The 25,741-nt window shown below is 31.5% G+C and overlaps 2 protein-coding genes across 3 annotated transcripts; one reads left to right on the top strand and one right to left on the bottom strand.

Moving 5' to 3' along the window:
* Positions 1-1,099: 1,099 nt before the first annotated feature.
* LOC108345788 (protein IQ-DOMAIN 31) lies at positions 1,100-8,541 on the top strand. 2 transcript variants are annotated; one of them, XM_052876336.1, is made up of 9 exons: positions 1,100-1,295; positions 1,466-1,548; positions 1,798-1,827; positions 2,775-2,872; positions 3,056-3,310; positions 4,861-5,064; positions 5,891-5,965; positions 6,595-7,708; positions 8,041-8,541. In XM_052876336.1, exons 4-9 carry the CDS (start codon positions 2,789-2,791, stop codon positions 8,070-8,072), a joined length of 1,764 nt encoding a protein of 587 aa, XP_052732296.1. In that variant the 5' UTR covers positions 1,100-1,295; positions 1,466-1,548; positions 1,798-1,827; positions 2,775-2,788; the 3' UTR covers positions 8,073-8,541. The 2 variants fall into 2 exon arrangements, with proteins under 2 accessions (XP_052732296.1, XP_017440029.1); XM_017584540.2 differs by lacking the exon at positions 1,798-1,827.
* A 6,365-nt stretch (positions 8,542-14,906) lies between these two features.
* Positions 14,907-21,299, bottom strand: LOC108345935 (ABC transporter A family member 2). Its single transcript, XM_017584794.2, has 16 exons — positions 20,753-21,299; positions 20,438-20,669; positions 20,179-20,348; positions 19,635-19,820; positions 19,446-19,541; positions 19,146-19,346; positions 18,808-18,964; positions 18,495-18,724; positions 17,893-18,010; positions 17,701-17,777; positions 17,493-17,582; positions 17,214-17,357; positions 16,830-17,132; positions 16,672-16,752; positions 15,809-15,985; positions 14,907-15,583 (listed from the first exon to the last, which is right to left on the bottom strand). The coding sequence occupies exons 1-16, from the start codon at positions 21,122-21,124 to the stop codon at positions 15,317-15,319; spliced, it is 2,901 nt and encodes a 966-aa protein (XP_017440283.1). The 5' UTR covers positions 21,125-21,299; the 3' UTR covers positions 14,907-15,316.
* Positions 21,300-25,741: the final 4,442 nt, after the last annotated feature.

The following is a 25,741-nucleotide window of genomic DNA, read 5'->3' on the forward strand; positions in this document are numbered from 1 at the left end:
ATATCAATAATGTAAATATTAAATTTGAAGAAAGACCTATTTTATAAAAAAATTAAATTGAATAAAAATAAAAAATATAGAAAACAAATTAAATATAAATTTTGATAAAATATTGACCTGATACTTGAATATTTTTTTAAGTTAAAAAACTTAGAAGAAATTAAAAAAAAAAGTTAAAAAAATCATCAACTTAGACACTTTAAAAATCATAAGTTAAAAAAATTGTGTGGTGACCTATTATATCAAAAAGACTGTAAAAATATTATTTTTAATTTATTATATATATATATATATATTATTTATGTTTAAATTATAATTTAAGATGCTTGACCTTTAATAGATAGAGTCCTCTATTGTATTCACAATACAGTGAATAGTTATTGTTATACTTTTTTTAAGTTCGGTTCCACGAGTAACGAGTTCTCAACTTAGACACTAAATATGTTCATTTGGTAAAGTGGACTTGCATCTATTTTAATTTTTTTAAATATTATTTTGGAGAGAAAGAATTTAAGATTTGAGAGTACAGTAAATTATATAAAGAATTAAAATTACAGCATAAATTAAAGTTCATTCTAACTTTTCTAAAATAAATCTACCATTCATAACAACAAAAGTAAATATTCCTTAAAACAAAAGTAGAAAAAATGCTTCTTTGTTTTGTCGTACCCTAATTATCCACTCTTAGTACCATCCCGACACAGCAGGTCCCTTCATGCCAGCATGGCTCTCATGTACCAACTGACTCCATTTCTCTCCCACCTACTTCCACACGCGTCTTCACGCGCTTCATCTTCACCTTCACTCTCTCCCTCGCACTTCCCATGCCTCACATACCCCAAAACGCCCCTCCGCGCGTGAGATTCGTATTTCCACTCAAGGGCACCGAAGTCATTTCGCAATAAAGGAGTTGGGACACTTGGTTCCGAAGTAACTGCACCAGCACTCCCACCACAACCACTGCGGCCAGCCCTCTTAACGTGCACTTAAACGCACCGTTTCACGAGCTGCACCCTCCACCGTGTGATCAATAAGTCATCGCATCAACGGTTCCAAGAAGGATTGCCGCCAAATATTCAGTTAGTGTTGACCACACGCCGTCCTTGTCCAAACGGAACAAATAATCCAAGCTTTTCTCAGTTTCAGTATCAGTTTCAGACATTTTCATTTTTTTTCTTTTCAATTTAACTTTCATGAGACATGACAGCATGCAAATGCAACAACTCATAAATTGATGAAGCTTTAGGTCACATTTTACTCTCTTAGTTCTCATTTTCGGTTTCACTTCTTCCACGGTACACAAACTTTTTCTCTCGTGTTTCTTTCTCTCCTTAACTGTTCTTATTATCTTCCCCACTGAATATCTTTATGCTACTTGTTGTGGAAAAAAGCTAGGAGAAGAAGAACAATGAATGTTTTAATTTTGTAGTCTCATATTTACTTCCAATGTGCTTGTGTTTGATAGGAATTGTAAGATTTGAGACCAAGAGCTTTGACGTTTCTCAGGTAATTGTGAGATTTGAGACCAAGAGCTTTGCCGTTTTTCAGGTAATGGTCAGATCTAACCTAGCATCAGCTTCATATGTTTAGTTTTCCCCTGCTTGTTGTAGATCTTGTTCATTCTAATTATGTGTTTTCTTTGTTGTGTGTTTGATTTCCTTCAGTTTGAACACTTGCTCGGTGTTTGTGTCTTGTTTATTATTGGTAAATTGTAATTGTTGAGGTTTTCGTGAAAATTCCAGTTGGTAAGGGTCAGGGGACTGGGGTATTTTGTTTGATTATTTTGTTTTCGTGCAGAATTATTGTCGGTGACAACAACATATTAAGGTAATGAGTGCAGTGGCCCATGATTAGGTGCAGTATTATTATTGCGTAAGAGAATAGATGGGATCAATTTTTATCATTATGTCTTTATACTGTTCATAGTTGTTGGTCATGATTGCCCTTAACTTATTGTTTCAAAGCCTGGATTACACTGCCTACCTTTCTCTTTATGCTATGAATTTTGCTAACTGGTGAGCATGTCACCCCACTTTGTCAATCATTAGTGGCAAAATCGTTCTCTTGTTAATTACCTATTCATTACGGAAAAATAAGATGTTATTCCTTGTAACAAAAGCTGTTAACCACTCCACCCAGAATTTTAAAGTTACCGGTGTAAGTATTTAATAATAGTTCCTAGCCGTTAAATCAAATAAGATACTCATTTGATACAGTTTCTGTACCCGCTCCCCCTCAAGTGATACAATTTCTTTCTTAAAGAGACTACTAAATCATATTCTCTTATAATATGCAATTCTGTGTTTGAAATTGTGTAACATCTTGATATAACGTATATTTTCTACTTTCAGAACTGATATGTCTCCATATCTTAATACTCTTGCTTTATATTATGTGAGTATTTCCGCTAAGTGAGTGTTTGAGAATTTCCTTTTTTGAGTTCTGTGGTCAAGTGGTATCTACGCTGACATATAATTGCTAAGTATAAGAATTTATCTCAACAAGTTCCAAAATTTAATTTTCTGCTGCTCGTTGACCATAATAATTTGTGTATCTCGACCGGACAACACTGTGGGGTCATAGTACAACCTGTGACATCGGTTCACTGCTTGATCTTAGTAGCAATAACCAAAGTATCTGAATTGGAAAATATTATTTAGTATTCATCTTGGGTACTTTCTTGATAAGTGTATTTTTTGTTTTTGAGTAGTTGTTTACTTTCTTAGAGAACCATTTGAAATGTGGAGATTAGGTTAACCGTTTTTCTCCTGCAGGTTGTAATCTCAGAATGGGAAAATCACCAGGAAAATGGATCAAAACTGTACTATTTGGGAAAAAGTCATCCAGATCAAATATGTCAAAGGGAAGAGAGGTAAAGCAATTAGTTAAAGCAAAACTCTAATCAATTTTAAAATATATTTCATATTACTTGCATGCGTGCATCGGTAATTTTCATTTAAATGACATAATTGGTGGCCTAAGAAAAATAAATTTGCAAGTGTGAACATTCCTGATTTTAACTTCTGACTTCTTTTGCTGTAATTTCATGTGGAAGATTGTTAATAAAAGAGAAGCAGTGGTTACTTCCAACGTGTTGGAGAACGGTTTGGCCTTAGATCCAAACCACATTGAGATTGCTACAAATGAGGAGGACCTTGAACTGGAGAATGAAGAATCAGAAGTTACTTTACCTGAGAATCAAGAAAGAGACAGTATAGGACCTGTTGATCCAGATGCACCACATGATCCAGAGAAAATCAGGCAGGAGGTAGCAGCAATAAAGGCACAAGCTGCTTTCAGGGGTTACTTGGTAGGTGTCTCACTGTTTTCGAGAACATTAAGTAACTGAATTCCTTTAATTATTTAGTATAGAACATTAGAATTTTGAAGTGTACTCTGGGGTTAGATATCTTGGACTAGACTGCTAAAGGATAAATTGACTCTGAAGCTTATTTTCTATTCTGATTGTAAATTTAATTGTCATAATATCTCACTTGAGGTCTGGTGAGCCTTTCACACATGTACAACATACAAAGATGGAAATTATTTGTGAGAGGAGAAATAGGAATGCTGCTAGGAGTAAGGAGGAAACAATAATGGGAAAACATTGTAGCATGAATTTTGGGGTAGAGGCATAATAGTGGAGTAGCATAATGAATTTTGAGGCTGAATTGGAGGCTTAGATCATGGTGTGGGGGGGGGGGGGGGGGGGGGGGGGATTTTGGTATCAGCTTCTTAGAATTTGGGTCCAACTTAATATTACAAAATTGACTTGTAATGTGAAGAATGCGTCTCATTTATTCCATTAGTTATACACTACTTTGGTCTAACTCAATCTCATAAAACTAGCTTATGAGATGAGGGTTGTTTCCCATTTATACACTTTGACCTTATCTCCCGTTGATATGGGAGTTGAGTTTTTCCCAACATAGCCCCTCTTTTCCAATACTATTGAGTCTGATTGGTGATCCATTAATAAATCTAGGATAAACTTTGTAACTTTGATACCATTTTAGAATTTGGATGAGTCTAACTTATTTTCACAAAACCAACTTATGAGGTTTACATTGTCTCTTATTTATATGAACTATTTTGGTTTTATCTCTAGTCAATGTAGAACTTGAGTTTTTCCCAACGTGTCTTTGGTTGTCATTTATTTATGCATTTCTTCTGTTCAGTATCCATGTTTTTTAATATGAGGCAGTACTTTTCCCTTTCTAAGGTTCTTGCGAAGAGTTAGTGTTAAAACACGAGAACAAGGTGTTTAAAATCAAGTGTGGTATTTAGAGTTAGAATCACTTGACTTCTATACCCTTCATAAGTACCCAAGCACTAGGAGAACCCACTCCACAAAAGCTAACAATAAAGGGTAGAATCTAACACTTAAATACTTCATCCAGCATCCCACACTATGTAATGTATGATTTAGGCACCCCGTAATACCCCAATTCCCATCAATCCACTCCCCAATTTTTTTTATTGGTTTTTTTATTTTGTTTTATAAAGTATTATATATAAGGTTGACCAATAAGTCAGTATAGCAAATAATTTATTTTGTAAAATAAAAGTTCTAATAATTTTCTTAATGTTAGTCAATTCACAGGTGTTTTCCTGTCAGTTATCTACTCATCCCAGCTTCCATTTTCATGAGATTCTTTCCATCGAATACGTATTTCGTTGAGAAATAAATTGAAATCCTAATTTTTATACTACTTTCCTGATATTCGTTAGCATCTTATTGCAAGAGCTGGCACATGAACATTTTTAGCAAATTGGAAAGATGCTTGTAGAGTTTTGATTGTATCAGTGAATGAATATTGTAATATTTGATATTTGCTAATGGAAGCATCTTTTCTGAAGGCTCGCAGGGCATTTAGGGCTCTAAAAGGCATAATAAGGTTGCAAGCACTTATTCGTGGGCACCTAGTTAGGAGACAAGCAGTTGTTACATTATGCTGTATGTATGGGATTGTAAAGTTTCAAGCACTTGCCCGTGGACTAAAGATTAGGAAGTCTAATGTTGGATTTGAAATCCATCAGAAGTGCGGTCTGTTTAAGCCTCTGGTACTGTTCTCTAAGAATGTGTAAATTATCAATGATTTATCATCTCATTTCTATTGTTTAAGGTGTTTTTCTGATTACGTGCATTAATAATGTACCTGACTATATAGATTAAATTAAAACAAAATGGTCCAATTAAATGTAGACATTTAAAACGAGGTACTTTTGAATTAAATATTACTAGATTCAGGATGACCTCTTATCACGCATTACATTTTTTTTTGTAGCTAAACTTGTTAAGAATTGTGTTCTTCAATTTTTTTTGCCTCTTATTGAGCTGTATAGAATGTAATAATGGGACAAATGAATAATATGTATTTATCAAATGAGGTGTGAAATTTCTAATGACTTTCTTTTATGGTGGATTGTTCACCAATCAGGTATTGTTAGCACCAAGTTCATGACTGAATCATGTAGAGATACAGAAGGAAGGATTATTTTGTGTAATAAATCTTCTGGAAAAATTACAAAAGGGGAATTCTTGGTAAATATGGGAACCTTTAATCACTCCATTGGTCAATGATGCTCAAAAACTTATAATAGAGGTTTATGAATAGCGAATTATGACCTAGCAACTTCAGTGATTAATTATTCCTAAATTGTAAGTAGGTTTACCAAGAATTCCGTTTTCTATTCTTTTTGGTCAGCCAAAGACAATATTATACAAAAAGGGATACCCAAAGCATGTACAAATACAAGAGGCCAGTGTCCTGTGATGTTAATACTATAACATCCCAACCATAATTCCTTTTTTTTGTTTATTTTTCTTTCTTTTCTATTATTCTTGGTGCTGAGATTTTTCCCTCTGTGTTATGCATTTGTGCTTCAGGAGGGCAAACTTGGTGAGCCGGTTGGTATTTCCACAAAAATTTCAAAGTTGTCTGCAAATACTTTCATCCGTAAGGTAACTTTAACTATGCCATGAATGAGATACAAATATTTATTTTTGAGTTTGGCGTGTTCTGGATGGAGTCCATTTGTGATTGAACAGTACTATAAATTTTGAGGTGACAATACTATAGTTTTAAACTTGAAAGGATACTTTAGATCCCCTTGGTTAATAGAACAGCAGGGTACTTTTCTCTATTGTTTTTTTAGTAAGTGGAACCGTCTAATTGCTCTCAACTGTAGAGGATTTCAAATTGGGATACAAACATAAGTTATCTTTTATTTCTCAAGAATGTGGTATTTCTTTTTCTTTATCAATGGAGTGATGAAATCTGATGTTCAGAAAGGTGAAAGAATTACACGTCTTTTGTTTCTAAAACTGACTATTGGTATCCTTGAGCATGAGGCTAAGCCAGAAAGGGCTTTACATTACTTTAAAACCTGTGCTTTTGTATATTTTACAAGTTTATACATGAACATGTTTACATTTTCTCTAAGTGGATGTCATTATGTTCAATTGTCTTACCATAAATTTTACTTTAGTTAAATCTGAACCTCGAATTAAAAGGGTTTCTTCTATCAAATTTGTGTTTTGATCTGTTTTACTCAAATTGAGCTAGTGAAAATTTGGGCTTCTTGTTTCAGCTTCTTGCTTCATCAATTACAATAATGGCCCTGCGCTTGCAATATGTTAGTGGAGATCCAAATTCAGTGTTAAGCTGGTTGGAGCGCTGGTCATTATCTTGCTTTTGGAAACCAGTTTCCCAACCTAAGAAAATTCGAGACTCTAAATCTCAGAGAAAGCAGGGTAATATTTCAAATGGAGAAGTTCAAATTTCCAAGTCAAGACGCACTAACAGGAAGCTTCCTGTTGCTAGTTTTGAACCAGTCCCAGTGCAAACAAATCCTGAATTTGAGAAACCAAAACGTAATTTCAGGAAAACACCATACCAGGTGTCAGATCCAGAGCAAGACAATCCACAAAGTGAGCTTGAAAAGGTTAAACGTAACTTGAGAAAGATTCATAACCCTGTTGTTGAGAGTGCTGTTCAGCCAGAAGTTGAGTCTGAGACTCTAAAGCAGCATTTGGAAATCACGACAGTCATTCCAGGTAATGCTGGTTCAGAACAAGTGATCGTTACTTCTGAGGAAAAGATCAAGAAGGAAGAAACTTTGACTATCTCCGATGTGCCTGATATTGAAATTACTCCAAGACCATCGGTTAACAAGGAAGTGTCTGACATTCCAAGTAATTATCAAGTGTCTGTAGAATCTGAACCCTTGTCAGAGACAATTACTAAAGATAGAAACACTTCTCGTGATGAAGTTCGAAATGGGCTAGGCAATCTACCAGAGGCTATTTTTAAAGAAGACAACTCCCTATTAACAAATGGAGATTTGAGTCATAAAGATCTGACAGGTAATGAAAACCAGAAACCTACCCGTAAAGCATCAAATTTGACGAAACAGGAGAATGGGGAAGATGGCTTAAAGAATAGTCCAAAAGTACCAAGTTATATGGCAGCAACTGAATCCGCCAAGGCAAAGTTGAGGGCACTAGGGTCAGGATCCCCGAGGTCTGGAGAAGATGGAACTGAGAAAAACAACAACACTGCTGGTTCTGGGAGACATTCTCTGCCATCTTCAACTGGCAACAAGATTAGTTCGCAATCACCTAGGACACAGAGATCAGTTCCAGCAGGTGGCAAAGGGAGTAAAAAAAGTGACAGATCAATAGCATCTTCTAAAGGAGGGAATGGTATGACATAGTCCTTCACACATCTAGGAATTTGACAATGTCACGTTATGATTCACCCAGAAAATTACCATTTTTCGAAGAGTTTTAAAACTGAATTGTTAGTTTAAAGACACTTATCCAATCTCAAGTTTGATGAATGTCGCTGAGAAAGTTTCTTGTACTCTATACTTATAGTTTAGTGTCTTAACCGCTTATTCCAAAAGAAACAATCAACTTAGCAGAAGTGAAGTTATAATTTCCAGAATGAATCTACTATATGCTGGTTGCCTTTGTTTGCTCGTGATTGATAATCTCGTGATTGATAATCATAAACTTGTTTATTCATCTTGCAGGTAAAGTAATTCAAGCAGAGTGGAGGAGGTGAGCAAGGTAACCTTGGTTTTCAGGGATTGAGATGTTGAACATCCTTGAGTCAATGTGATGAAAGTTGATGCAACGATGGGGTCGTTGTATGGCCTGCTTTAACCAGCTTATTTTTCCTGCATTCTGGGTGGTGAGTTGTACAACATAGGTTTTAAGTTTTGCATGCTGCAACGTTACAAGTCTATGCTCTGTTTGTCTTGGCTGTCCATATTGTATTTTTATCTCAGTGTGTGTAATCCTAAACATTATTCGTGTTCCCAAGCTTGTGTTTGGACAAAAATGATCTGGTAACATGAGAAGATTTCTTTAGCCTTCAAGAAACTTCTTTTTTTATTTAGTGAAGGAGGGATCACATTGTTACATTTATTGTTGCAAGCCTGTGATGCATGATTAGGGTCTAGCTAGTGTAACTAAAAATACCTTTCAATACAGTGACTTGCTCAATAATATGATCTACCTTTTATTATTAATATAGAGACTGATATCAATGTAATAGCGGAAGTAACAAAAATGAAGAAAAAAAGGGGATTGTTAACGTTTATATTCAATATTGTTTGTTGTGTGCAAGGATTTCTTCCATAAGCCACTTTAAATGGAGTGAAGCCCAAACTAGTATGAAAAGTAGCGTTGCACTGTAGATTTCTTGTTTTTCTTTTTCTTTTGAAAAACTATCAAAGATCAATTGTAATTGTAAGTAATACGAAGTTGTTCAATTCAAGAGTGGGGAGAATTGATATAACTTTTAAAACATTTTTCCATTAGCAAATTCTGAAAATATTTTTTCAAGGACTTGATTAAGCAGTTGGGATTTTTGCAAGAACGAAGAAATAGTATAATAGAGATAAAGAAGTAAAGATTTTACAAGAGATTTTAGGCTAGTTTGAATCAATTGATTTTACATCAAATATGAATCTACTCAACCTTAAATAATTTTTTTCACTATCTTAAAATGCCTATTTTACAATCATATTACTCATGCACTTATACGGAAGATGCACAAGCAACTCCCTTAAACAATGCTCAAGAGAAAGTACTAGAAAAATGTCTATCAAAGTATTTTCTAAAATTTGTATTAGAGTATGATTTAGGTCGATTTTAAAAGGATAAATGTATACTATGTTAGATCTTTAGTGCTTTTTTGGTAGAAAATAAATTTTGCATTTTTTAGTGAAAATAAAAATTAAAACATAATTTATTAGAACTAAAACGGAACAGATTATAAGAAAATGAAATCAAGAAGGTGGAAGGTCCATTCATATATTTAAAAACCAAACAACTCTTATTATCAGAGTTATCTAAAGAGTAAGATTCAAGTTTTAATAGGTAACTGGTATAATTAATTAAACCAATAATTTACAGAGTTAAATGTATTTTGTGAAGATGATCTTTACGGATTTTTTCAATATTTTATACATTAAGTGGGTTTTTTTGTGTCCTTCTCTTCATGCTCCTTTTTCATGGATGGATTGCCGTGTTTATAAAACAGATTCTGACATTCAAGTTAGTAGATATGTCAAATAGTAATTAATGCTGTAAAAAATAAATGTGTCTTATTTACTTTTATGGTTCTATTATTTATAGACTAATTATAAATATTGTTGATCATTATCTATAAGGTAAGGATGGATTTAATGATCCATTTACCTTTAACACAAATTATGCTAAGTTAAATAATAACACAAGTAGAGTATTATAGATTGTGGTCGAGAAAAAACAAGTCAACATATGGTTGAGTAGGAACTAAACGGCTTGTGGTCGGATAGCATTAGGTATGTACAATACACAAATCAAATTAAAATATTATTTAATCTAATCATCAAATCAAGATTAAGTTGACTTATAAAATTAGAAATGCAAATTATAATCTAAAGTGGAAATATGAAATGAGAGAAGAGAAGAATAAACTCAGTATTTAATGATTGTGCAAAACTCGACTTGGATTGTTTGATATTATGAATTGATAAAAAAATAATGTTCCATTGATGAAGAACGAAAAACACAAATAAAAAGAGAAAATAAAAGGGTAATTTTAGAAATTGAGAGAAAACATAGAAAAAAATATGGAGCTAGACTTTCTAAAATTTTAAAGCTAAACAAATGATTATGTTTAGAATACATTTAGAATATAAATATATATGCTCTGAAATATGAAGTAAACATGAATCTATGTGTGAGCTTTAATCAAGTTCACAAGTAGTTTAATTACAAAAGTTCAAACTAGAGAAAATTAAATCTAAAAATTTGTCTTAACTTCTAAAAAAATATAGAAAATAGTATAAAACTTCAAATTTAGCCTAACATATGTCCATTTTAAAGTCTTAAAAATGAATCCAATGTAACTAAAATCAGCCAAAATAATGTCTAAAGAAAAGTTATGATAGATGTATTACAAGAAATTGCAAAATTTAACAAAGATATAACTATTGTAGGGTGCTTTAATGGTCCTGTAGCACAGGTCAGGTTAAAAAGTCACAATTGAATCATGGGTTTAGAGGTAGATAAACTGAATTACATTGAACTCTTAAAAATTATATTAATTAAAAATTAGTTTGTTTGAATTGAACTGAAAATTAGTTCACACGAATTAAATTGAATTATTTTTCTTCTATTAAATTGTACTACACTAAACTACACTCAAACTTGTTTTTTACTTTAAAAAACAACATAACTCGGTGGAGTCGGTCTCGACTTAAATTTGGTCGAATTCGACTAAGTTGGCCACGGTTGAAAATTGACCGAATTTGGTCAGGACAGCCACAGTCAAACTTCAGTCAAGTAAGTTTCGACCAAAATTTATATGTATCGACAGAAAATTGGTCGAATTCGACCAGGTCGACTACGACCAAAACTCACTCGTATTTGTTTTGATCAAAATTTGCATTAAGGGTGAGAAAAATTAATTGAACTGCATTAAACTGTTTAATATTGCACTTAACAAAAAAAGTTCATTTGAGCTTAACTTAATTGAAAATAAGTTCAAACAAACTAAACTAAACTACTTTTTATGCTAACAAACTGAATTAAACTAAACTATTATTTAAAAACTTTGAAAAAAGTAACTAAGTAGATAGGAAAGATCTGTCTTTAATCGATCGAAATGGGTCAGAATCGAAATTTGGTCGAATTCAATTAAGATGAGCATAGTCACAATGGAGTCAACCCTGGGCCAAAATCAGCTGAATTAGGCTGAGAAACCAAAGACGGAACTCAATCATATCATTCTCGATCAAATTTCGGCCGAGTCAACCCCAGTCGAATTCGGTTGGAATGGCTACAACCAAAACTTGGTCAAGTCAGTCCTGACTAAAAATCGACCAAATTTTCCCTAGTAAAAAATCAGCCAAATTCGATTAAGACAGCCACGACCAAAACTTAGTTGAGTAGGACTTAATCGAAATTAGTCGAATTCAACTGAGTCGGCCTTGGTTGAAAATTAATGAAATTTGATCGAGACAATCACGGATGATCGAGATGGTACCAACCGAAAATTGATTGAATTTCGCTAAGTCAATTCCAACTAAATATTAGCGAAATTTGGCTAAGTTGGGCACGATCGAAACTCGGTTAGGTCAGTTCTAACCAAAATTCTACTAAGTTGGTCCTTGTTGAAAATCGACCAAATATGATGAGTTATCTTTGATCGAAAATCGATCGAATTTGACCAAGTTAACACTAACTAAATTTGGTAGAGTCGGTAAAACTGAACTGCAAGTTTAGGACTCTAAAGTAAGTAAAAAATATAGAAAAAATTAGTTTTGAGTTAATGAGTAATTAATTGAATTGTAACTTTTGAAATTCGGTTTTTTAAACTGAACTATAAAATGTCATAATTTAATTTTTATTTTAAAAAGTTGAATTTTTCTAGTTCAATATCAATGTAATTTAGTTAATTTTGTTTGCCGTAATGATTTGTAAGTGATTTGAGAAGAATAGTCTATTGACTTTAGATATAATTTATTATCTATTATAAATCATTTTGGTTAAATGGTTAAATTGAAAACATAATTGATTATATTTATAAATAATCTATTAACCATGAAAACAATGATTTTTTAAAGAATTAACAATCAACTATTATTGAAAGAGATAATTATTGATTATCATTGAAAAATGTGTTTTTAAAATAAATTATGTTGATTAAATGATAATGAATTATTACAAGTAATTTGCTCATAAAACCTTTCTTAACAAATTTCTAAAATCATCAAACATTTTTGTAAGAGTAAGATGAGAGTTGTTTCTTATACATAGATCAAGCTTTGTTACATGCATGATTCAGACACATTGAATCGTGAAAGTTATAACATATATATTTGGGTGTAGTTCTTAAGTGAAACCTTATTGTATATGTTCCAACACCACTTAAGCAAAATAATATTAATAACATAAAACACTTTTTCGTTAAGTGTCTTATAATTAAACCTTAATTTGTGTGCTCTTATAACACTTGTTTGCTTCAAGTGGTTAGAGTGTATCATTCATGCTTTTAAAATCCATTAAATTTTACTACCTTCTCACCTATATATTACTTAAGCACCATTACTGACTTGCTTAAGCGATATAACATACTTGTTAGAGCTTAAAAGCTACTAATCTTTTTATTCATACTTACTTAAGCCATACTTAAATATAGCTTATGTGATCAAACGTAGTTGTTAAGGGTTAAGTTATGATAACTTAAGTGTCACAACTGATTATATTCACATTACTCAAATGGTCCCATTCTCCTTTTTATTATTTTTTTTCAATAAATTTCTTTATTTTCTTCCTAAAGTAATCTCAATTTTATTATTATTCTTATGCACTAGTGGAAAGCATTTTGTATTCATCCTTTTTTTATAACAAAAAATAATAAAGTATAGATAAATTTTACCATTTTATTGTAGATAGTTTTTATTTATTTTATAGATAATTTTTTTATTATAGATAGTAATTTTAATTTTAAAAAATGGTTAAATTAAAAAAAAATAATGGTTAAATTAATAAAACTTATTACTTAAAGGATAAATTTGATTCAAAAAATGTTACTGAAAAGATAAATTTCTTTTATATAGTGGTATATATAAATTTATATAATGTTAATACAACTATATAAATTTCTTGATTCTGCCACATTATATTGTTTTTTAGTAGTTTTTGCCTTTTTTACTTATCTAGTTATTTTGTTAATAGGTATTAACATTTTTAATTTAGTTTTCATATTTTTATCTTTGTTATTTTATTTCATTTTACTTAAAAAGTTAAAATCTAACCATCCTTTCTCCCTTAAGCATGAAGGATCCATAACAAAAAAGACCAAATCCAAAAATAAATTTGAACATACTGTTGAGTTGGATGAGATAAAATGTTAAATAAATAAAATTAAGTAAAATAGATAATTGTAGTTGAGTTTGGACAACGAATTGAAATTTTATGAATACCCAGTTCAACCCAAATTTATATTTTAATATTTATATATTTGTAAATATATTTTAAATTTTATTTTTAATATGATACTATTTTAGTAAATAAAATTGTAGTTCATTATAAAAAATATACATGTCACTTTTTTAGTTAAAAATTAACTATATTTATGTCATTTATTCAAAATAAAAATAATATTTTTCATTAAAAATATTAATTAATATAAATTCGTAATTTAAAAAATATGACCGAATTAATCCGCAACTTAAATTTGATTAACCAAATAAATTAAATAATCTTAATTTTAAAATATTAAATTTGAGTTATACTAGATTGATATAGGGTTTAAGTTGGATTGGTAGGGTGGAACCAATAATCGAAACCAACTTGACTTATGTTCATCATCCACTTGTTCCTTTCCAGAAGATGATTTGAGTAATTGGATTTGAGAGAGAGAATAGAGGATAAAATGATATTCCTTTGAAGGAATTTATAAGTGAAAATAGAAAAATTAAAAGTAAAATTTATAAAAGTTTCAATGATTTGATAGATGTAAAAGATATTTTCTTTAAGATAATAGTTTGACAACATTTTTTCACAATCATCATTTACGTGTCATGATTAAAATTAATAAAAAAATAAAATATAATTAGTTAAAATTAATTTAAAATAAAACATAAATTTTTTATAAAAAATTTAACAGGTGAATTTAATTTAAAATAAAATGTGATCAATTAAAAATAATTTTAATTAAATATTAAATTATAAACAAATTAATATTATTATTAATTGATTACTTTTGACATTATAATTTTTATTACTATTTTATTTAAATGTGAATTATTTTCTACATTAACATTATTATCAAAAAATTTATATTTCATTATTATTATTATTACTTTTGGTATTAGGATTATTAATATATAAAAGATTGTAAATTTAGAAAAAACCAAAGGTCACTTGGTAAATGCATTCTTTATCCTCTCAAATCACTTCAACTTAGAAATAGAATCTCACATCACTTAATACTCTCCAAGTTTACCTTCAAATCCCTAATTTACTAATACGTAATTAAGTGTCATTTAAACGAATTCAACTAAGCTTCCTTACTCAGAAATGACTGCTAATTTATAACTAAAACACTTCCAATTCTAACAGTTTTTTAAGATCGCGAGAACAAAAACCATTACAATAGTTGTAAAAAGCTTTCCTGTACCATATATGTGTGAAAACAAAATACAACTTTCTAATTTGTAATTATTTATTTAATAAAACAAATTATAGAATTTGACCGAACACTCAAAATTAAACTGATGCTTTCTTGCTCATAACTGGAGTATTGATCATCCATGGCATCATTGAGTTTTAATTCAAAACTACAAATCAAATAAAAGAATGAAAATGACTTAAACAAGTAATTATACATATCATAAAAGAAGAAAAGAAAAACTCTTTAAAATAGTGAAAATAGTTTATCTCTACGTACTAGTCCAACATGGTGCCAATGGCCAAAAAACATGTACTCTGCCCTTTTCTGGTAATGCTATTTTATCATATTTCTACAACTGAAGAGATATTAAACTATATAAAATAAATTTAAAAAATCTAAGAAAAAAAGTGTATACATTAAGCACAGCCGCCCAGGACATAACTCACCATGCCTTATTTTATTTTGTTTTTCCCACACATCTTTTTGGAAGCAATCATGTTTGAAATACTTTTGGTATTAAATGTGCTTGAGGTGTATAAATGTAGTGAAAGAAAGTACCTCAAACATAATTGCTGAAGATATTGCTGGAAACAAAAATAAAACAAATAGGACATGATGTTTCTCTCTGTACATTATCGCTGAAAATCACCTGGACTAACTTGACTTGGATCAATCACAATTCCATTAATTGGTCCTGCCCGGCTTAAATATATACGGTTTCTTGCAGAAGGTGAGGATGATAATTGAACTCCAGGAGGAATAGGAACCTTCTGCGAGTGGCCAGCAATGCATAGGGTCCCAGTATCATCTTGCTCCCAGTAAACTTCTACCATAAACCCTGTTGGGTTTTCCGTAGATTCTGTTCCTGGAATTCCCACAAACCTAGCTCCTACGGGAATCTGCATGTTTATTGTATTGGTCAGCAGAAAAAGATTAGTTGCAACTCATTGAAATGAAAAGCAGAAGGGTAATTTCTACAACTTTGACTACTGTGATCAGGTATAAATATACAAGTATTTTATATTCACTACGTCAGAAATTCTTACAACCAATTACAACTCAACGCTTTTAGAGGTATATGTCTCAGGGTAGAAAAATTTGAAGCAAAATACTGCTCCACTGACCTGCACAGATTCCCCAGATGTTAAGGTCAGGGTTGTTAGCCTCCCTTCAGCTGTAGCGTTTTCTAGCTCTGCTTGTCTTGCAATATTCAAGAAAACTTCTTCGAGAGTTGTAAGACCAAGCTGGATGTCAGAAATGCCAAATTCTTCTTCTCTCTCTTGGAGCTCTGAAAAGAAATTCTGTTTGGAAAGCAATAGGAATATAAGACAATGTATCCCATATAATTAAGCACGATTCGTGGTCATGTCTGCCATTCCCATTAATATATAGGTCTACGTTACCTAAACAATATTCAGCTTTCTATCAAATACATGTAGTATGCACACATGATTGTAATTGCAACTTATATGTCCACGGGGAATGTAAATATAGGTGTTAATCCTTGATTACAATCGTAAACTGTGACATTAAAGAGATACAAAGGATTCATTTCATATATTTTCTAGAAGAAAGGAATTACTTAGGTAACCAAGAACGTATTCCCAAACTATTAAAACAGGGTTCACAGTTAAATCGTTTTTCCCCCTTTAAGGCAACAAAGAATTTGTTCAACAGTCTGTCATTTATAATGAGTATTGGTGTTCTCTTTTAAGACACTAGATAAGTTAGCTAAGTCTATTCAAATTAATTATCATTAAGTCTACCAAGTTTGAAACGAACTAAAGATACAGAAATTTACAGGGTCAGCAAAACCAGAGTTAACATTGTGACTCGGCAAAAATTTCAGCCAATGAGGATCGACTTAAACTAGGAAATTCCAATAATTTTCTGTTTCCATGCCAATCGGTATTTAAACAGTTAATATCCAAACCCTGTCATAGAGAAATTTAAAGGTGATGGACGAAGCCAAGGAAAGAAAGCTTACTGTCAGGAGCGCCTCTCTGTCATGGGGAATCACAAAAGTTATAAAGTTATTGGTCTCCTCTTTTGGCTCTACATCTAAACACTGTCGAAAGATTTCAGTGGTTAAAAACCCATACTAGTCATTGGAAATTTTTAAATCATTATAACAATTCATCTCACATTCTTAAAGAATTTCTTCACTTCCTCACGATGCTCTGTAGATATTGCATCACCATTGGTAGGACTGCGTTCATTGTTTCCATAGAAGCTGATATTAGCAATAAAACCAGTACCAAAGCGTGATTTCAATCTGATTGAGGTGCCAATGCAGCGAAGCCTTCCTTTTGCCATGATTCCTATGCGGTCACTTAGAATGTCAGCTTCTTCCATAGAGTGAGTCGTAAGAACAATGGCACGCCCTCTTTTTGCATTTTCAATTATGTCCCACACATGCCTTCTTGTTATTGGATCCATACCAGTAGTCTATGAAATTCAAATGAAAGATTAATCTTGTAATCATGTCAACAGAATATATGCATGAAAGGAAAATACTGTTGTACATACGGGTTCATCCAAAATGACTAACTTAGGGTCACCAATAAGCGCAATTGCAACACTGAGACGGCGCTTCATTCCTCCACTGTAACTTCCAGCTCTCACTTTGGCTGCATCCGTGAGTTTCACCTCTGCTAATGAAGTCTGGGTAATCTACATTTTTTCAGAAGAACTTGAATTAAAAGGAATGAGAGAAAGTATTCGAAATAGCTCATGCTACCTTCAAATATTTCACACACACATAATCATTGGTTGTACAGAACAATTTCAGGCCTGGAGAAGACATACTGATTTTATGGAAGCGGGGGACAGGCCTTTAATAGTAGCAAAGAGTTGGAGGTGTTCTTGGCCAGACAGTGCATCCCATAGTATATCAAACTGCAGATTAGAATAATCAATAGCAGGTGTCAGTCATCCGTTAATAGGAAGAGAAGAAAATTTTATTGTATTTGAAAATCATGTTGGTGTGTTGTGAGAATGAGAGAGAGAGAAACACCTGTGGACATACTCCTATAAGCTTTCGAATGTTTGACATGCCAATAGAACTTCTGATTGAATGTCCATAAATCAACGCTGTTAGAAAGAAATAAAATGGAAGTGTTAACATACTCTTCTTGACTTCTGTAACTTTGATTAATGAATATTCAATGTAGTAGTTAAAGACAGAGACACAGATAGAAAGTATCACCATCTCCGCTAGTTACTGGAGTTATCCCTGTCAAACAATTAATAGCTGTGGTTTTTCCAGCTCCATTGGGTCCTAGAAGACAAAACAACTGATCCTTTGCAAAGTTTACCCACAGACCCTGAAAATAATTTCAGACTAGCACATTGAACATCATCCGGATAAATCTCCAACATGTTGCCGTATTGAAACATGAAATATCCACATCCAGATAAAATATTAAAGTTGGGGAGGGGGAGAGGAGTTCCAGGAAACAAAATATTGATAATCATGATCCAAAATGAGGTCAAGCTGAAAAAATTATGCATGCTTGTAGTTTGCAAGACTATTTGATTGAACTACACCCATGCTACTATGGAAAAAGTTTTTCATAAATCAACTAATTCCAAGTACTCAACATAGGAGCCCTTTGTAGTTGAAGCATGGATACTACAATGCACAGACCATCTTTGCCTCCTTGTCCTGACTCTTGAGATTTCACTTCTAATGAGAAGATTTTGGCCTTATCACGAACTAACAACCCAAAGCAATGTTTCATGAAAAACAAGTTTTCTTCTAATCACCCCTAACTTCAAGGATATAAAGTTTAACAAGAAATACTCTACCTTAACAGCAGTGTAAGGAGCAGTCTTTGTACATTTGCAGCAGCAACCAATGTTCCGTGTACCGGCATAGGTCTTCACAAGGCCATGTATTTGAACAGCAATATTTGCATCAACCAGACCTTCTGTTAGTTGCTGTTTCACTTTGTTTTCTTCATCAAGGACATCTTCATCATCAGGTGTACTTATTTCCTGACGTGGGTTTGAACCTACACAACTACAAAGCCCACCCTCTATAGGGACGGGGAAGTAGTGTTAAGCCATAAAGAGCTGGAAGGAAGAAAAAAAAAAACAATCAAACCAACAAATTAATCACCTTTCACTCTCTGACCCCTTCCAATCCAATAATTGGGATTTAGAAAGTAGAATACTGACTTCCTCACACCCGATGCATTAGGGATTATATTGTCAAAATAAATGGCCAGAACAAACCAGAGAACGAATGTACCCGCAAGCCATTTATAAATATCATCCTGTCAATGAAAAGAAAAAAATAGGGGCTAACTGCAGTAAGACAACTAAGGCTGAGGGGAAGGAAGAATCAAAGCAAATACAGAACTATGTAGCAGAAAGTAAAAGGAAAATGCAACCAAAAGGCTTCTTAAAATGAAGTGGTTTATGGAGTAGGAATTTAGAGGTCAAATTATTGCATACAATAGTTATCACACAGTCTGCATGAGTATGAAGGCATTCTCCTCGTCTACTCCAGCTAACACCATCGACTTCGGAAGTTGCAACTGCATCTGAAAGCACTTGTATACCTTGAGAAAAAGGATTGGGTGGGAATAACGACCACAAATCTCGTAAAGTCTTGGAAAAACTATCCGTGTAAGGAAATCCTGCCTGTACCACTAGCTGCAAACAGAAAAACAACAGACAAAGAACGTGAGCATTCACTTTCTACCACTAAAGAAACCTTGTCTACAAACTACAAAGCACCAAAAGGATTCACACCTGAGTCAAAAAGCCCACAATAAATATAGAGAATCCCATTGTTGTTGCCGAAGATGACTTCTTAATGAAAGCAGACAACATGAAGGCCAAGCCAGTCTAAATAAAAAGGGAAGCCATATTACACATACAAATCTAAATGAACACGTAGATGCAAACAGTAAGACTGGAAGAATGCCATAAATTGCTCACCATATTAAGTTCAAATAGGAAGAAAAAGACAAACAGGACCGCGAAACTGTTTTTCAAGAAAAAACTGAACTGGAACATCATTCCAAAGAGTACTATGAGGAGGGAAGATAGGATTGTGACAACCGTCTCCCAAATGAGCCAGGACGACCAGTAAGCAAAGTCGTAAAGGCCCATCATTGTCATTGACTGCACGAACAAAGGAACAACAATTTAAATGATAAAAATATTGCACAATTTCATAGGGGATGAGCATCTGCAAAATTGATTTTACAAAATTAATGTTAATTTTAAAGTAAATTATTTAATTTGGATATTTTTATTCTGGAAACAAGTTAGTAATAAATTTCACCATGAAAATTCTTATCTGTCGCTACAGCTACTTAAAATTGTTTAATTTGAAATCCCTTTCGTGGTCAGAGTTAAAACACGAATATTTACTTAAAATCATCGTAACTGCTGTTTCAATACAATTTTAGATATTGCAAGTTGAATGGAACATCCACGTTGGTAAAATACACAGGAAAGTTTTATACTACATCCGTACCTGGCGAAGTTTAAGCTCTTTCTCCGTCACCAAAGAGCTTATCTGAAGAACAAAATTAAACATAGCAATGGCGAGGAAAAACGCGGGACCAATGGTACCCACGGCAGAGAAAGGAGTCAAGGAAGGGTGAGCGAATTCCCTCAGAAACACATTCCAACTGAAACCCGGGTCTGAAATCCCACAAATTCATCAATTAAATCGAACTATAATCAAACAAAATTTAAAAAAAAAAAAAATCAACTCTGAATAATTTTGATACCTCCAATAAGGTGTCTGGCAATTTCCCTCTCGGCGGCAAGCTGAAGAGGAAGTTGAAACGACATAGTAGGGTCCTGATATTTGCCTCGCCACTGAAGACTGGTGGAATTGGTCTGAAGACCGTAGCTTATAACGGTGTCGTTTAGCTGCGAGAAATGAAGCGCCCCTGGACAAGTCATAGGGTTGCTGAACAGCCACGCATCCACTTCGGTCTTGTTCTTGAACGACTTCACCTGCACGCAGCTATCCGTCATATGCGAATAATTAATTGCTAATTCCCTGATAAAATTTTAGATTGCGAAGAGAAATGACGTGCCTTGGAGGAAGGGATGGGTCTGCCGGGGTTGTTGTTCATGATGCGGGTGACGATGGTTTGGAAGATGGGGTTTTGGTCACCGCTCCAAACGAAGTCGTAGCATGGGACTTTGATGAAGAACTTGTCTTCACAGGGAGTTATGGGCGGAGACGGTTCGGTGGGAGGGTCGGTGACGGTCTTGTAGGCGGAGGTGGTCGACGTCTGAGCCTTAATCGCCTTGTCGATGACGAAGATGAGGAAAATGAATATGAGAGGAGAGAGCAATTGCAGAAGACTCGCTCTCTTGTTCCGCCATGACAGTAACAAATTTTTCTTCAACAGAGCTCTGAATTGTTGCAACACCAATGGCAAACCGGTGAGGGTGGTCCTCATGGTTTCTCTCTGTGTCTGTCAGTCACTCAGTCTGTCACAGGTGGGTGATGGAAGAAGGAAATTTGGAATGTGGAATATATAAGAGAGTGTTGTTTTCCTCTTTCAGTTTAAGGTTGTGCAGGTGAAGCAACATCGTTAATCGTGATCAATTCCATAAAGAGAAAGCGCGGGTTTTCGTTTTCCGTCGTCATTCTCAGAAGGGTACAAATTAAGCGTGCTTCCACTTTTGACACTGGAATGCACCCGAATTTACGACTCCTGCCATCGTGTCTTCTATATTTAGAAAACATATTAGTACTATTTTTTTTTTGTAAAATAATTTTTTATTCATAAACGTTGAATTTAAAAAGGATTTATAGTAAAAAATTATAATAAAGAAGAAACTTTTTCAAATCAAGTTTGATTGATAAAGTTGATAAACGCGTTACAATATTCTGTTAGTGGATATTGATTAAAAAAAGAGTTAAAAATAGCTCCAGAAAGAGAGAAACAAATGGCTTTAGAAAGTCAAAAAGAAGATATAGAAAATATTGAGAAAAAGGAAAACTATGAATTTTAAAATTAATAATGAAATAATTATAATTTTAATTTACATTCTTGAACATGACATTTTGAACATTTATTTCTTGAAAATAACCATTTCAAATAAGAAAAATCGGTTCCCACACTTATTAATTTAAATTTTAAAAAATTACAATACAATTGTTTATATTATCTAAACTATTTTATCATACGAAAAAAAAGTATATAAGTACAACTATTTTAATTTCTTAGTTTAATTAAATAATACTTAATTGTAGACATTTTAAAGATATCGTTTAATTCTTTTAACAGGACTACAGACCTTTTAAATTAAAAAGATAAATAAATATTGAACGTCTATAATAATTAATAATTCATGAATATTTCATGAATATTTCTAACACTTATAATGTGAAAAATAATGTTTACTTTTAACGCATAAAATAAATTTATAACCACTATTAGAATATTATTAATATAAATTTTAAAAAGTTTGTTATTTATACATGTTTAATTACTAACTAGATATTTAAAATTTTATTTATATTTTTTAATTAATGAAACGTTTTTAATCATGATATGGAGGAAGTGAATGAATAAATTTGACTAGATTTAAAGAAAATTTTTATTTTGTTTTTTTAAAGAATTTAGAGGTGAGAGTGAGTATAATATATTTAAGAATGAAATTGGTGATTGATTTGACGTGTGATAGACAAAAAAAATTTTAATAGATAAAATAAAATTACAAAATTGTATTTGTTATTAAAAGTTAATAAAATGATTTTGGGATTAGTTTATATTATTTTTTAAGAAAGATGATCAATAGTTTTGAAAAATAAAAATAAATGTTAAATATTTAGATATTAAATTATTTTATTGACATTACTAATTTTTCTTTTAATATTTCTACTAAAAGAACAAATATTCGTACCAAGAATTTTTCTCCCCAATTGCATTCCAATAGAAGTTATGTTTTTCTCTTTTTTTTTTTATAATATTGGTTTCAAATGCAAGTACCATAGATAGAAGAAAATATTTATGGTCTAAATGAAAAATATTACTATTTAAGAAATGTTTTCCTTATATCAATTAGGTTAAGGACGAAAAATATCACACTGCCACATGAATGTGACAAATACAATATTATAAAAAAACATCTTATGACCATAAATTTCCTCCACTTTGACGAGATAGGATGAGAAATCTACAAATGTGAACAAAGCAAACAAAATTCAAAATAAAAATAATTATATATTATTATTATAATTTTATATGATATTTAATATATTTTAACAACAATTTTAATAATAGTTTATCACTTTTTAACTAATATTCTCAATATTCTAATTTGTTAAACTTTTTTTAGCATCTTCTTTACATTTTCATGGCATGTCAATTTTTCATTTTCATTATCTTTTAAAGTTAATTTTTTATAAAGTTAAAATTCTTAGTTGATTCAAATTAATTCAAAACTTTCAAAAGAAATCCAATCATTTTCACTCAGGAACTTCAGAACTTAATGACTAACTTCAAAATAATACATTTTATATGAATGTATCATTAAAATAATAAAAATACAAACGAAAAAAAAATACAGTGAAATAACTAAAAGCTATTAAATAACTTCAAAAATTAGAATGAGATAATTATTTCATAAAACAATGTACAACATAAACAGATAAATTTACATTATATGATTTTTTAAAACAATAATGAAAACATTAATTGAAGTTTATTTAGTTATATATCTATGACATAAATAAAAAGGTTTAATAGTTTCGTTTCATAAAGATGCTTTTATTTTATTTTATTTATTCCATTTTAAATATTTTAAATTTAGTCGCATTTTTCATAAAAATAAGTTAGTATAATATATTTTCGTATTATATTTCAAGATCGATTACCAAAGAGGATTCTCATAGATAATAACCACGTATTATACAAGGACATTTCGGTCATTTCGATTCAACACGGTGAAGGACAAAATTGTCATTCGGCATTAATATGAATAATAAGACATTGGAAGTGTTGACCATGTACTTCGATGTGATCAAGAAGTGAGAAAACAAATTTAAAAAACTTAATTGAAAGGGATTTTGGAGAAAATATAATCAAAACTCAAATAGTTTACGTGCTGAGTTTCTAAAATTCAGTTTCTCACTATGTTTTTAGAAAACTAGGGCCACCAGGGTTGAATTTAACACCTACAAAATTATTATTTTTTGTTGACCATTGAATTTGTATTTATTACTTTTCAAAAATATTATTCTAGTTTATTAGGTATTATTTTCTTAAATAATATTTGTTAAAAGAAAAAACTTCAATGCATAAGATGTCTATTCAGCCTTAAATTTGCAGTTTGAAAATTCAGCACGAAAAAAATAATGTCATTGGGATTTGCATTTTCCGAGAAACACACAAAGTTTCAAACTATAATTTTTATTAAAAAAATGCATAGCCAAAGATCAAAGGTTACCATATTTAGAATATTGAATATTGAAAGGGTACTTTAATATAAAAAGAAATATGAGGTACAATATAAAAATTAATATATTTTTCGTTGTGCCTGTCAATTTCCATTATGTCAAGATTATTGGCTAATGTTTGAATCCGTTTATATCTATCTAACCCATTCAAATCCTTATGAGATAAAAATAACTTATCAACAATAAGATTCAATAGTTTAAAAATGCATTAGTGAAGACTCTACATGTAAAAACTACCAAATTATAATTCAATTCTAAATCTTCAACATAATAATCCCTTAAACTGCTAATTATGGTTTTCGTTAGTTCATAAGGTGGCTTTTGAACTTTCACTTCGTATTTTTAAATTTATTTTTATTGAGTTCTTTGAAAAGACATATTAAAGATGGTTCCTATAAAATTGTAGTCTCAAATCATGAACCGTGTTATATATAACAAAAACAATGAAGCTTTAAACTCCTACAACGAAACTAACTATAATCTAGTTCATTCTTGAGTTCATACTCCAATTAACCATTCAATTTTATTATGATTGACACTTAGATATGTGTTTTGGTTTGTTCACTCTTATCCACCAGTTTGTGGTGTGGTTCTTGTCCTAGTGTGTGGTTCATGTCTTGGTTCGTGGTGTGATTTGTGCTTTATTTTGTGGTCCAATTCATGCTTTATTTATTTAATTTTTTGTTTTATGTCATTCTTAGGTACTGGTTATCGTAATGGTATGTTGACGCAATCTCTTTCACTTTTAATCACCATTCGCTAACAACATTTTAGATTCTCCATAACCAAGTTTCACTTTGAAGATGACAAAGACATTCCTGCTATGTGAGATTATTCTAACCCATAGATCCAAATTCGATGACATCTTTGTATGTTCTCCTTTTGAATGTCTATGATTTTTTATATGCAACGTTTAGTTTATTTATTTCGAAGAAGATTAGATGTATGAGAGATGAGTTAGTGTTGTAATTCACTTATTTAAAGTCTAGTGAGATACAAACCAATTAAGGATAAAAGTTAGATAGAAATAAATCAAGTTCTTTTGGGTTTTAATACATGAGGTAACATGAAAATAATTTGTTACCCAAAATTTACAAGAATGTTCATCAAGATTGGTCCTCATTTTTATTAAAAATAGTCAACATGATCATTTATGTCAAATTGGTGTTGACATGATTTAGAGGATGACAGTGTAACATTGTAAATGACACATGACAATGAAATGTTGGTGTCATGAAAGCATGTTGAACAATACCACATTATTTACACATTGTCCACTTCTGAATAATGTGATAGTCTAAATAACATGTGACAATGAAGAATTGACGCCATCTTATATAACCTAGAGATGACAATATCATGTATTATTGTTGTCACACTCAAAACAATGTCAACATCAATTTAACCAATATCTACATCAATTTTTGTTAACAAAAATAAGGATTATGTCAAGAAACAAAAATGAAAAACCATATTAAATAATTATATTAAAAATTAGGGAAAAAATTGTAAAAAATATAACTTATTAGAGTTTAAAAATACATTTTCATACATCACTCTGTGTTTGATTGGATATTGGTAGAAAATATATGAGAAATGTTATTTTTAC

Source organism: Vigna angularis, chromosome 4 (genome assembly GCF_016808095.1).
Source record: "Vigna angularis cultivar LongXiaoDou No.4 chromosome 4, ASM1680809v1, whole genome shotgun sequence".
NCBI classification, from domain to species: Eukaryota; Viridiplantae; Streptophyta; class Magnoliopsida; order Fabales; family Fabaceae; genus Vigna; species Vigna angularis.